The sequence below is a fragment of the Impatiens glandulifera genome, chromosome 1 (genome assembly GCF_907164915.1).
Source record: "Impatiens glandulifera chromosome 1, dImpGla2.1, whole genome shotgun sequence".
NCBI classification, from domain to species: Eukaryota; Viridiplantae; Streptophyta; class Magnoliopsida; order Ericales; family Balsaminaceae; genus Impatiens; species Impatiens glandulifera.
The window spans coordinates 134,572,553-134,587,858 of record NC_061862.1 but is presented as its reverse complement, the minus strand read 5'-3'; the positions used below and the strand labels follow the sequence as shown (position 1 = coordinate 134,587,858).

The 15,306-nt window shown below is 25.5% G+C and overlaps 1 protein-coding gene across 1 annotated transcript; it reads left to right on the top strand.

Moving 5' to 3' along the window:
• The first annotated feature begins 12,406 nt into the window (after nt 1–12,406).
• On the top strand, nt 12,407–14,499 carry LOC124919835 (BAG family molecular chaperone regulator 7). Its single transcript, XM_047460182.1, has 3 exons — nt 12,407–13,236; nt 13,325–13,606; nt 14,086–14,499. The coding sequence occupies exons 1-3, from the start codon at nt 12,523–12,525 to the stop codon at nt 14,302–14,304; spliced, it is 1,215 nt and encodes a 404-aa protein (XP_047316138.1). The 5' UTR covers nt 12,407–12,522; the 3' UTR covers nt 14,305–14,499.
• Nucleotides 14,500–15,306: the final 807 nt, after the last annotated feature.

The following is a 15,306-nucleotide window of genomic DNA, read 5'->3' as shown; positions in this document are numbered from 1 at the left end:
GAATGAATTTATTTACAAATTTAATGGGATTTTATAGAGATAACTTAGCTTATGATATATGGTTTTGGAGAATGAAAGCATGACAGTGTAGAAAAGTCAATAAGACAAGGACCTTTTTCAAGAAAAGTCACTTATTTGGTATTAACAAAATTCATTTTTCTAAATTTTTTATTTTTATCCACTCAATTTTAGTTCTCAATTTCTAAAATTTATCAAAAAAAAAAAATCATTTTTTCCATCTACTTTTTATAATAAAAGGTTTCATTTAATTTAATCCAAAAGTGATTACAAGAGCTAATATATATGAGAAAAATATCAAATATACTTTTATAGAGATTTTTTTCTATTTATCTAATATTTTTTTAATAGTATGATTATTTTATTATAAAATAAAATGTAATAAAATATGTTAAAAATGAATTAATTTTAAATTTTTTGAATAAAAATAATAATTTTAAGTTGTATAATTATTTTTAATAAGATTAAATTTTTTAATTTATATATAAATATATTTATAATATATTTTATTTTAAATAATTATTTAAATATTTAACAAATGAATATTAATCAAATCACTTAAATAATAATAATTTAGAATAAAATATTTTAAGATAATGATTTTATTTTGAAATCTTTTAAAAAATATTAATAATTCTAAATACATATATATATATATATATATATATTTATATAATATATTAGTAAAATATATAATTTCTTTTTAATATTATGAACTTATTCTAATAAATTAAAAATATTATAAATTTTAAAAATTAATTTTATAAATTTTAAAAAAACAATAAAACGTTTAGTAATATATTAAAAATAGAAATATATAAAAAAAAATCATTTCAATTTTTTAATAAGATTTAACAATTTTAATTTATATATATATAATTTTATTTATAATATATTTATTTAAAATATATATAATTCTTTTAAATAAATATATATTTATATAATCTAATTACTATTTTATTCAAAAATTAAAACAATTAATTATTTTAAAAATATTTTATTACATTTTATTTTAAATTAAATAATTAAGTTAAAATATGAATAAATAGGGATGTAATGACGTTAAGGCTAAACTTTGCTCTTGAGTTTGAATCCTTTAGTCTCTTTCTACAAATATAAAATTAGATGGAGTCAAAGTTATTATTTTGTATTAGCCATTAATCTTTTTTAATATTGAATTGGTCTCATTTTTTTTATCATTTAGGTTTGAATTCAGAATTTCTGTGTGGTGCAATATCTTTTTTATTAGCCTAGTTATATTTTTTACATGAAGTTTTATTCACTTGTTGTTCACACGTTTCAATTGTCTTGATCATCATTTCTCAAGTTCATGTTAGTCCCATATTAAATAATAAAATAGATGAAATTACTATATTTGAAGTTATTTTTTTAAACAAAATCGTTAAAACTATTTTTCTTTTAGTTTGAGAGCCCATATGTAAAATGTTGGTTATCACTCTACATAACTTTTTCGACGTTGCTTACTAATTCTTGGTCAAAAATAATTTTCAATGTTACTTAGAATCTTTTGTAGAGACTAACTCTTGGTCAAAAATAATTTTCAAGATTTCTCTGACACCGTTTTATTAGTTTGTTTGATTGATTCTATTTCTTCACTTATCGTTACAAATATTTGAAGTCACTCCGAACAAATTCTATTGTTGTTTTTTTTAATTAAAATTTTAATTTTTACAAATTTGTCATAATTTTATTTAACAATTAGATGTTAATTTAATTATTTTACAGTTTTACTGATGTTATTTTATAAATTAATATATTTATTTTTGTATGTATCTTGAATTAATACTAGCTAGCTAAATTTTAAAAACCATTTTAAAAACAAATAAAAATAATATTATGTGTTCAAACCTAACATCATGTGAACTTCTTAATTTTGACAACATGATTTTCTTTTCTTTTTTAGCATATTTGATTTTAAAAAATAGGATTTTGTTTGATATATGTACGGAATTATTAATTTTTTTATGCAACAACTTAATATATAAAATTAATATTTGTGTGCTTTCACGGCAATAATAAATTGATTATTAAGAAAAAAACAGCCTCACAAAATTATCAATTTGAAAAAATTCAAGATAAAATGTCACAATATTTCAATGAAGTAGTATAGATCAGTTTATGGTAGCTAATTAGTCTTGCAAAAAATGACAAGTTTTCGTGACTTGGTACACAACTAAAGCAACTCTGGATTATCTCGCTTTCTAAAGTTTATTTATTCGATTTTTTATATTAATGTTGTTGTTGAAAAATTCATAACTAGGAGTGCTCAATATTTGGTCTGAACCGAATATCCGACCGAATTTGAATTCACCGAATTCGAATAAACCGAATTCGAATTTCATTTTCGGTTTTCGAATCGAATTTCAAACCAATTCGAATTCAAATACGGTTTTCGAATTGGTTTTCGAGTTTGGGTTTCAACTCGAAAACCAAACCGAAAACCGAATTCATTTTTTATTAATTATTTTTCCAAACTTAGCTTAAGAAAAAGTTCAATATAATCAAATTATAATAAAAGAAAAAGAAAACAAAAGCATTAGTGATTTAGTGGTAGAATAATACCCTGCCACAGTATAAAGCCAGGTTCGATTCATGACTGGTTTAATTTATTTTGAGTTATACTAGTTCCAAAAATTAAAAAAAAAAACGAATTCGGTTTGAATTCGAAATTCGAACCAAATATTGAATTCGGTTCGGTTTAATTAAAATTTATTCGAATTCGGTTCGGTTTTCGAATTGACTAAAAGAAATAAAAATTCGAATAAACCGAACCGAGAAACTCGAATAACTCGAAAACCGAACCGATGAACTCCCCTATTCATAACCATTCTTAAAAAATATCTAATTTAAGAATGTCCTAAAAGTTTTATGTTTAAGTCCCCGAAACATGGTGGTCCATATTATTCTCAGAACAATTTCAGCTCAACAAAATGTCAACTTTTCTTTCTTTCTTTCAATTAAAGCAAAAATAGATTAACAAATCGGGATGTACAAACATCAAAACACAAAATCCAGAATACAAATAAATATATGGGTCATATTGAAACTTATATATTGGCCCGTAAACCTTGTCCTTTTAATGGATATATTATTTAAAAAAAGTATTTTAATATAGAATATCATCAAGCACTATCTTACAGTCACTTATTAATTTAAAATTAAGGTGGTGCAAGTAAAAATTGAATGCGTGATATTTGATCTCTTAATTATTACTTAAGTTAATTAGTGAGTTTCCAATTTTGAATATTTTATTTTATTGATATTTGTATTAAGGAGTTATTTGTTAACATAAGTGTTTATTTTCAAAAGTTTTTTGGTGGTGATACAAAAAGAGTTTACAAATTTTAACAAAGGCTCATTAGTATTAAACTTTGGGGTGTTTTGTATTTAAAGGGTCACTTAGACTTAGTCTTATGGGTTATTTAATTGTCCACAAAAATGAATTTGGATTCGGAAGGGATTCTTCATTCTTGGTAGGAAAGGATGATTTGCTGTGTATCTATCTAATGGGTTCTTGGACCCAATGAATTTCTTAGATTCACAAAATTGATTTTTTAGTCATGAGTTACTTTCTTTCAAATGAGATTTTTTAGTTTTAAGGAAAGTTGACAATAGATATTTAAAAATTTGATTACCCATAAATATTTTTTGTACGAGTGGGAGTGGGAATGCGTAGTTCAAATTGAGAATAAAGAGTAAAATTGAAATATCCGTCAAGTTCGGGTATAAGTAGTAGTTGATAACCGGCTCCAAAATTTATACCTAATTCATACACACACAAAAAAATAGTTCTTATAACATTAGCATTATCTCTCTAATCTTAAGTTTAGCTTAAAGAACAATCCTCCTCGGATATACTTAAAAGAACAACTTTCCTTTGTTTATGACAGCATAAACAAAAATTATAATTATAACCAATCTAAGGTAGCTTAAAGAATAATCGTCTTACTTTAAAAAATTTTATATTCCATTTTTGTTAAGAACCCTTTTATCTACAAGCGGGATAATGACTATGTAAGTTCACATAAATAAATAAAAAAGAGAGTATACTACTAAACTTATTTAAGATTTACATATTTAACTAGATAAGTATATGTGTGATTCATTTAAAAATAAAGATATATATGTATGATTAAATAATATTTCTGTAATGGAAGTGTAAGTAGAAAGATACAACTATAATGAAAATGAGTAAATATAAACAATGAATCTCTTTTTAGTTTAAATGTATATATTCTTAAACAATTATTTGTATTATCATTTAATATACTCCTAATAAACAAACAATTTATCCTAACACTTTTTTAGAACAAAGTAATTTTAAAAATTAATGCATATATTTTGTTTGTCACATTAACATTATGTTCTTTTATAAAACATTTTCATTAAGATTGAGATGTACATATTTTCTTAAGAAAATATTGTCTAGATATATAATTTTAATTAAACATGAGACGAGAATTAATTTAAAAATTATTTAATTCTTAATCAATAAAATAATATATATATATATATATTAAATTTTATGAAACTAAAAAGGAGTCCATTAAGTTAAAATTAAGACTATAAAAGGTCAAGTTATAAATTAAAAAATAATTTAAAGAGATTTATTTATCAAAATATAAAAAAAAAAAAAAATCTAGACATACGAAAACAATTTTTTTTATTTATAATTCATGATAATGAAAATTAATCACAATTTTATAAAATACATTGTTACTTTTTTTTTATAATTATTCCAAGATAAATTTGATTGTCATTGTCAATACAAGTGTATTGGGTGAGTGAATTTGAAGATCATCAGATATATTTTGATTTATCTATATAAACTAAATAACTTGTTATATAATTTTATTTAATATAAACATAGTTAAAATTATTATAAAAAGTCAATTATATATTTTAAAATAAAATAAAGTTTTTATATGTAAAATAAATATTTAATAAAGAAAGTTAACATTAACAACCATACTATATTATAAATTAAATTTAAAGTACATTTTTTAAGCACATATAAATTTATGATTTATGTTTTATATAAAATAATCAATATTTAATCTCTAAAAATATTATGATTTAAAAAGTAATAAACATGATGACATTTTTATTGAATGAAATATTAAATAATAATAATACTTCAATAATGACTAAAATAATATTCTTATATTAAAAATTAAAAATTATTTCAATAATAAAATCTTGATAAATTATAACAATTTTAAAATAAATTATATAGACAAGATGACAATAAACTCAAAATCAAATAAACTCAGATAAAAAAAATAGAGAAATGTGATTGAGTTGGGCCAACAGACCCTACTTAGGTGGTAGGTGTTTCCGAATCAAATCATTAATGATGCTTTAAATGTAAAACCATGTGAGTTACACGTTTCCAAACAAGTTTATTAATTTTATATTTTTTTCTTTCAAAAATATTAATTTTATATTTTTGTGAAAATGCATATGGTCAACTCTTTAATGACTAATTTATAATATCTCATTTATTGTATTTTGTTTCGAACCTATTATATTTACCTGGATAAGATTTGTCTGAAAAGTATTTTGAATAATACTCTTCGATTTGATTGGGTTGTCTGATATTTATAACCTCTAATCGTGTTAATGATAATTTTTCGAATTCGTGTCAGTCTTTTTTTTTCATCAAAGAAGATGTTATTGTCGGATCTGAAGTTATTTTTTATTTTTCTAATAAAGAATTTTTGAAATTTATCTTTTATCTAAATATTTTTTTTATAGGTATCATTCAATGATATATCTAGTTTTTCTCATTATTTTAATCAAAATATTTGTAGATTGTTCTTTTTTCGGTATTGTTTATCAACACTCAGACAAAGAAAAAAATCATTGACGATTAAAATTTTTTGAGTAGAAATTTTTGCAATACCTTTTTTTTATTTGTTTGAATTTCTTTACTTCATCCTTCATTGATATAAAACTTAAATGAATTTGTCTTTTAAGTCATTAAGAAGAAGTTACATTATTGTTTAATGATTTCCATTAGATATTTTAATTTTTATAAATTTGTACTATTTAACTTTTAAAATTTTATTTAGTTTAAATTTGATTTGTTTTTAGATGTTATTTTGTGGACGGTTTTATTGATTTCTTTGAATTTTTTTTACAACTCAAAAAATGAATTTATCTTTAAAGGATGGAGAAATTACTTGTTTAATGATTTTCGTTATAATTTTAATCTTTGTAAGTTTGTATTATATATCGTTTAGATTTTTATTTAATTTATTTGATTTTTTAGGTATTGTTTTTTATTATTTACAAATTAATTATTTAATTGGTAACTCCTTATTTAATTGAACTAGTATTTAGCCCGTGCATTTGCACGATTAATAATATAAAAAACCGTGAAAAAAATTACGGATAACATTTTTAATTTTATTTTTAATCGTTTTAAATTTATGGGTGGGTCAACCCACAATCCGACCCAAGTATCTATTACTCAACATCATTATATATTTGGTTTTAAAACGTCCCGCGTTCATCAAATTTGGTGTTGAATTTTAAATATAAAGTCTTAGTAGCATAGTTGGTAAAAGGTTGTACTTGTTTTTGTTAGGTTGCAAGTTCGAAACATACCTCTAGCATTTTTATTTTATATTTAACCATTTTAAATTTAAGGCGGGTCAACCCACAATCCGACCCAAATATCCAAATTAACAGCTCTCGACCCGGCAATCCGGACACTTTAAAAATTAAGCATCATTATATATATAGATTAATTAGTTAAAAAGTTGAACTTATATTAATATTAAAACGTCCCGCGTTTATCAAATTTGGTGTTGAATTTATAATATAAAGTCTTTGTAGCCCAGTTGGTTAAAGAGTTGTATTTATTTTGTTAGGTTGCAAGTTCAAAACATACCTTTAGCATTTTTAATTTTATTTTTAACCGTTTTAAATTTAAAGGCGGGTCAACCCACAATCCGACCCAAGTATCCAAATTAACCACAGCTCTCGACCCGGCAATCCGGACACTTTAAAAATTAAGCATCATTATATATATAGATTAGTTAGTTAAAAAGTTGAACTTATATTAATATTAAAACGTCCCGCGTTTATCAAATTTGGTGTTGAATTTATAATATAAAGTCTTTGTAGCCCAGTTGGTTAAAGAGTTGTATTTATTTTGTTAGGTTGCAAGTTCAAAACATACCTTTAGCATTTTTAATTTTATTTTTAACCGTTTTAAATTTAAAGGCGGGTCAACCCACAATCCGACCCAAGTATCCAAATTAACCACAGCTCTCGACCCGGCAATCCGGACACTTTAAAAATTAAGCATAATGCTCCTTAATTTTTAAAGTGTCCGGATTGCCGGGTCGAGAGCTGTGGTTAATTTGGATATATGTGAGAGTAAATTGATACTTGGGTCGGATTGTGGGTTGACCCACCCATAAACTTAAAACGGTTAAAAATAAAATTAAAAATGCTATAGGTATAGTTCAAACTTACAACCTAACAAAACAAGTACAACCTTTTAACCAACTAGGCTAATAACACTTTATATTTTAAATTCAACTCAAAATTTGATAAACGCGAGACATTTTAACAATATAAGTTCAACTGTTTAACTAACTAATCTATATATATATAATGATACTTAATTTTTAAAGTGTCTGGATTACCGGGTCGAGAGCTGTGGTTAATTTGGATATATGTGAGAGTAAATTGATACTTGGGTCGGATTGTGGGTTAACCCACCCATAAACTTAAAACGGTTAAAAATAAAATTAAAAATGCTATAGGTATAGTTCAAACTTACAACCTAACAAAACAAGTACAACCTTTTAACCAACTAGGCTAATAACACTTTATATTTTAAATTCAACTCAAAATTTGATAAACGCGAGACATTTTAACAATATAAGTTCAACTGTTTAACTAACTAATCTATATATATATAATGATACTTAATTTTTAAAGTGTCCGGATTGCCGGGTCGAGAGCTGTGGTTAATTTGAATATATGTGAGAGTAAATTGATACTTGGGTCGGATTGTGGGTTAACCCACCCATAAACTTAAAACGGTTAAAAATAAAATTAAAAATGCTATAGGTATAGTTCAAACTTACAACCTAACAAAACAAGTACAACCTTTTAACCAACTAGGCTAATAACACTTTATATTTTAAATTCAACTCAAAATTTGATAAACGCGAGACATTTTAACAATATAAGTTCAACTTTTTAACTAACTAATCTATCTATATATATATATATAATGATGCTTAATTTTTAAAGTGTCCGGATTGCCGGGTCGAGAGCTGTGGTTAATTTGGATATATGTGAGAATAAATGGATACTTGGATCGGATTGTGGGTTGACTCTTCCATAAAAATTTTACCGTAATATTTTTTTCACAGTTTTTATATTATTACTCGTGCAAATGCACGAGATACATACTAGTAACACATAAAAACTTCTATAGAAATTATTATTTATAAAAAAAAAATTACAAGCAATTATTTTTATAATCTAATGGGATTGAAAGAGTTATTAAATAAAAAATTATACTTTTAGGCAAAATAGATCTGACCTGAATTATTCATCCTCTTTTTCAAATATCACGTTTTATTATTTAATTACTCTTTCTCTTTCTCTTTCTCTTTCTCTTTCTCTTTCTCTTTCTCTTTCGAAACTATACCAATTTCTATTATCCAATTTAATCTATACAATTACTTTTATATTATAAATTATGACAAATTTTTAATTTTCAAACTATTCCGATCATTAACTTTTGGTCCGACAACTATTTTGATCATTAACTTTTAACACTTGAATTATTAATTTGTTTACACTAATAGCTTAAAATTAGTAAGATGTTCACAGTAACTCTTTAATATTTTGTTATGGATAATATGTAATATATTTTACAAATATAATATATAATTTATATTATTTTATGGTTAAATTTACAAATAATTTGTTTTATTGTAATTTATTAATATTATTTAATTTATAGAGTAATATGGAATAAGACGAAAAAATGACAAAATGTCAATGATGATCATTTCTACAAGTTTGAGAGTCATCTGTGAGTATTTCTAAAAGTTTGAGGGTAATTTATTTTAAAAAATAATTTAAAGATTAAAGATAAGTTATCAGAGTTTAAAGGGTTACCTAAATAATGTTATTTGACATTACTAAAGCAAAATAAATAAATATTAATAGAGCAATCTATCTATAAAATAAAATAATATATATATTATATATTCTATTTGTAAAATAAATTACATATCTTTTCTAACAAAATATAAAAAAAAGACACAAGTGATGATTTGATAATTTTTGGGTGATTAGCGTAAGTAAATAATTTAAGAGTTAAAAATTAACGATTAAAATAATTAAAGAGTTAAAAATCAACGATTAAAATAATTAAAGAGTCAAAAGTGAACGATTGATATAGTTGGAGGATAGTAAGTTAAAGGACAATTATGTTTAATGGAAAAAATTAAAGGACAATTTATTTTAAAATATAATTTGAGTGCTTAGGATAAACTATCAAAATAATTAAAAAGACACCCAATTAATTTGTCCTATAAATTATCATTTTTATTAAATTAATTAAAATATTAACTAAAATATTATATTATTCTTACTAAAAAATTTAAATGAATAAATATAAAAAATAATTTAATAATTTAACACAAATAATATATTCACTTCTATCATAAAACTAATTTTTTTTATATATAATTATTTTCTAAATCAAACAAAAAGAGTTCATAAAAATCCATGAAAAACCCACTTAGAAACAAGAATGTATCATATATGGTAATATTTCAATAATATTTAATTGAAAAATAACTCTCAAATGAGATAATGGATGATAAATCCCATAATTGCTTTTTAGTTTATGTCAAATGTTTATAGTAATCTTTTCAAAATCAAACAGGGCCTTAATTTGAGTATAGAGTCAAAAATCACATGCTCTGCACTGTATTCCGCAACTCAATCTCAACAAAGATTCCCCAAATTTCAACCAATTAATTATTGTAAATAAACACATTGATTGCAAATATATTATTATTTTTTAATATTATAAAATATAAAGTACAGATAATTTAATACTTTAATAATAAATGAGATCATTTAAATCGATAATATATATTGTTTAAAAATGTTGAAGCGGATTTGAATTATTTGAGATTAATATTATATCATTTTAGTTTAAAATTCATATCTATTTTCTTATTACATATTTATCTTTAATCGATATTATATACTGTTTTAAAAAAGTATGAATGGATTTGAATTATTTGAGATTAATATTAAATAATTTTAGTTTAAAAATTATATCTATTTTTTATTATATATTTATTTTTAATATAATTTTATTTAAATTATTTAAATTATTTAAATAAATATATATATATATATGATGTTTAATTTTCAAAGTGTCTAGATTTTTGGATCGAGAGCTGTGGTTAATTTAGATATAATGTGAGAGTAAATTGATATTTGGGTCGGATTTTGGGTTGACCCGCTCATAAATTTAAAACGATTAAAAATAATATTAAAAATGTTATATGTATGTTTCGAGCTCGCAACTTAACCAAATAAGTACCACCCTTTTACCAATTAGGCTAATAAAACTTTATATTTTAATTTCAACATCAATTTGATTAACGCGTAACGTTTTAACAATATAAGTTCAACTTTTTAACTAACTAATATATATATATATAATGATGCTATCTGGATTGTCGGGTCAAAATTGTGGTTAATTTGAATATTATGTAAGAGTAAATTAAAAATTTTATCACATTTTCACTACAATTTTTTTCTCGGTTTTTATAACCACTCTTTGCAAATACACATGCTACCTACTAGTTTTAATAACTTCATTCAATCAAATTATTTAAAATAACATATTCATATTGGATATTTGGAGACATTCTTCTCCCTTCAAATTTACTCTTTTAATTAAAGTAAAAATATTCATATATTAATATTATTTATATTATTGGTTTGATTACAGTTATTTGAAGAATTTTAATAGTCTTTTTTAATAAAAAAATAATTTTTTTAATTTTTTAATTAGTTAAATTATTATAATATATTTTATATTCAAGTTTTATAATAAATAAATAAATTATATTTTAATTGATAAATAAAATTATGTAATAATAATAAAAATAATGAGATAAATTGAACCTTTTATAAAATCTCATTATAATACCATTAAATTATTCAATTAATCTTTATAAATTTAACTTTTAAATACAAAATAAACATTATAATAATTTAAAAAATTAAAAACTCTAATAAATCATTTTTATTTTAATTAAGGATAGCCTGACTTACCTTCCATTATCCAATAAATATATTTTCATAAACTCTTCAGCTTTATTTGAACTCAATTTGAAAATAAACATATAATCATGTTTGGTTCAGAATATTGAAGACTATTCTCAAATCTCATTAACACTATTATGATCAACAATTTCTGACCAAACATGATTCAAACGGAACACTACAAAAATCAGGTTAAAATTGTGTATTTTTAAGTTCGGGTCGAAATCAAATCGACATTTTTTATCGAGAAGGTTGAGTTTCGCGTCTCCTTTAGAGTGCGACTAATTCCTATGAGTTAAGCACATAACCTCAAACAGACTTAACTAGACGCATAACTTGTCATTTAACGGGCTCGAACCCAGAACCTCAGGGAGGCTGGAGATATCCACATTTTGTTGCCGCTAGGCTAGAAAATTGGATAATCGAATCGACCTTAAATGACCCATGTAAATTCGCCAGCCCGTTTACAATTTTCTTTTGTAAAATTTTGTGTTTTCTCTTTTAACTCACTCACTCATTATTTTTTATAGAAGTTTTTGTAAGCGAATATGTGATTTATCTTTATTTTTATTTTGTTGTTGATCTCATTCTAACCCAAACAAATATATAATATTAATTACACCGGGTTAAATTCGAGTTAAGTTAAATCAATCAGGTCAATCGGGTTAGGTTTAAGTCAATTACAAATAAATATATTAAGTTCATATTATAGATTTTGACATCATCTACTAAATGTCAGATTCAAGTTATTATCGCTCAACTCGCTCAACTCGCGCTTAACTCACTAACTTGTCCACCCGAACTCGATTTGATTTGTCACCCTATATATTATTATAATATTAATAGTTATGTTTTAATAAACTACATCTACTTTTACAACTAATAATTTTATTATTATTATTATTATGAAATGATCTAAAATTATAAATTCTCACAATTAAATTATAAAACAAACAAGCTTTGTGAGCTGTTAAAATGGGTCAAACAAACAAGGTTTATCCATACTCAATTTCCAATCTCAAAAGGAACTCCTTTTCTTCTTCAAGCTAAGCCATCTTTCTTTCTCTCTCTCTGTCAGTTTCTCTCTGCAAATTCATCCATTCTTTCAACACATTGCCATCTCTCTCTCTCGGCGATCCATTGCTAATCATGAGCCGTTTCAGAAGAATTGAGATCATCGAGCCTTCGCCGTCTTTCTTTATCCAAGAAACCTCAATTTACGCTCCAAAATACCCTTCTCTTTCCTCCCCATTCTTCCCCTCTTTCTTTGCCGAGGATGAGCTCGATATCGCTCTCGATCTTCTCGCTCCAAGACCCAGACCTGCACTAGTCGATTTCCTATCACCTGTTGATGAATTCGACGCCATTTCCGATCTAATTGAGATCGAGAAAGTCCCTTTCTACACATCTACTAGGAGGGTTCACCGCCAGATCGACCGGTTCTCCGCCGGAGAACACCATTTGCGAGGACTTTCCAACCGTGTTTCCACCCTCGAGCGAAGTTTCGATCGGCTGGTTAACCCCAAGTCATTCGCAGCTGGAAGTGACCGTAAATACACTTGGACGGCGGAGATCGAGGGCAAGGACAAGTATGGTTTCGATCGGAAGTATAAATGGACGGCGGAGAAGACTAGTGGTAAGAAAGTGGAGAAGAATTATAAGGTGACGGCTGAGATCAAGTCTAAGGATAAAGATGCTCCTTTTACCAGGACATACACCTTCAGATCTACTAGCGGAACCCATGAAGAGAAGAAAAAGGAAGAAAAGAAAGTTGAGAAAAAGGAAGAGAAGAAAAAAGTTGGTTCTGTTCGTGTGGTTGAGATTGAAGAACCCTCTAACCATGGAGTTGTTGTCTTAAGACATGTCTGTATATATCCCTTGATCTTTCACTGATTGATTTCCATTTTAGTATTTGTTTGTAAATGTTTCTGATCCTCTGTGATTTACTTAGGCATTTGCAAGGAGGTTGGAGAAATGCAAGGGAAAAAGGAAGGAACTGTCTGTTCAAGATGCTGCATTACTGATTCAAAGGACTTTCAGGGCTTATTTGATCAGGAGATCTCAATCTCTTAGAGCTCTAAGGGATCTTGCTATAGCTAAGGCAAAACTGAAGGAACTCAGGGCATTATTCAACAACTTCTCATACCGCAGGCTTGTCTCTCGAGATGCTGAGGAAAGACAGAGGTTCTCTGAGAAGATCATTGTCTTACTTCTCACAGCTGATGGGATTGAGGTAATCTTGATCAATTTGATATGGGTTGTTTTAGAATCACCTTAGAGAATGTTCGTGGGTCTGGCTGGGTCCCGTTTTTGATTTGGTTATGATTTGAAGAAAACAATCTTTAATATTAATATTGATTGATTCCATTCAAGTTGTCAAGCTCATTCTTTAGGTCAAAGATTAACATGTCTTATTCAATAGAATTAGTCCATCATATTAGATTAATAGGTGAAGAGGTTATCTTGGGCTAAATCTTCTATTTTATATGCTTCTTTAAAATGTTTGACTTGAGATTAACTCAAGTGGCAGATCACGGGTTCGAATCTTATTTAGAACGCCTTAAGTTGAAGTGGATATGATTGCTAGCTTCCAACATTCAAAAAACAAAACTTGTTTATATGGGATCGATCAATTCTTAGTGAGGGGGTGAGTCATGTCTTGTTTTTGCAAAGTTTTATCTTTTACTATGCTTTTTTGTGGATACTATTTAGGGTGCTGATCTTATGGTGCGAGCTGCTAAAAGGTCAATTGTTGATGAGCTTGAAGCAATGCTGGATGTGGTTGATCCTCAACCACCGGGTAAGTCAATCTACTCGAGGAGGAGAACATTTGACATGCCCGATGGAATCATCAATAAGGATCTAATTGCTGGTGTGGCTGAAGTTGTTCAAATGCTTAACGAGGAAGAAGAGCATGGTGAACATCTTTAAAGGGTCTATCTACTTTGCACTTGTTTTGAGTTTGGTTATGTTGTGACATCGGCATGAACATTGAGTTATTCTGATTTTATTCTGAATCTCTGTTTTAAGACTTTGAATTTGTATAAGTTATGTATTGTAGAAGTAAGGTACCAAGAGGATTATGTTTCTAACGTTGATGACTTGCTAATGTTGTTTTAATGGTTTCTTGTCTCTTAAATTATATGTATTTCTCATGTGACCCAAAAGTTTGAATGATTGATTGTGTTGTTCTATATTGAGTCAAATTGCATGAGACTCCCACCTTATTGGTCATAACTACCTTCAACTCCAAGAATATAACACATAGGGAGATTTATATATGAAAGTAATTTGAGCCTAATGATAAAATGAATACAAAAGTACAAGTGACCCAAGCACCATCAAAAACACCTAAAACATGATAGGATTAATCATTTGGAAAAACAATAAAAATATAGATAAAAAATGTTCACCCTAATAAATATAAAAAATAGCGTTAATAAGTTTATTTTTTATATTTTTTTTTATGGAGTAGACTAACTTACAATAACAACTTACCATTCTCCAGGGACGGACCCAAGATTTCGAACTGGGGTGAACTTAAAATAATAACGAGAAAATTTTAAAAAAAACAAGTATATAAAAGTAAGGTTTTACAATTTTTTTAATAATTAAATAAAAAAATAATGAATTATATTAAATTTTTTTAAGAAATTAAGGGTAATGTCATAAAAAAAATAAAATATTTTTTTTTTCGGGGTGGACTTCAGCCCACCCGAGCCCCTACATAGATTCGTCCCTGCCATCCTCACGAGTAAAGAAAGTAGGATATAAAAATGTTCTAGAGTGGTAAATTCTTCATCCTTTCGAGACTGTTATTTTGATACTATTAAAGTAAGGGTTTTTCACATATTTATCAAAAAAATAAAATAATTAAATAAAAAAACTTATTTAACATTAATATTTTTTTCTTATCATTATAAAAAAAGAAAT

What these genes read in the sequence shown, in the direction of transcription:
- LOC124919835 (XM_047460182.1), top strand. Translation starts at nt 12,523, where the DNA reads ATGAGCCGTTTCAGAAGAATTGAGATCATCGAGCCTTCGCCGTCTTTC. An exon ending in GAGTTGTTGTCTTAAGACAT is followed by an intron (nt 13,237 to 13,324) that starts GTCTGTATATAT and finishes TGATTTACTTAG; the next exon opens with GCATTTGCAAGGAGGTTGGA. An exon ending in TCACAGCTGATGGGATTGAG is followed by an intron (nt 13,607 to 14,085) that starts GTAATCTTGATC and finishes GATACTATTTAG; the next exon opens with GGTGCTGATCTTATGGTGCG.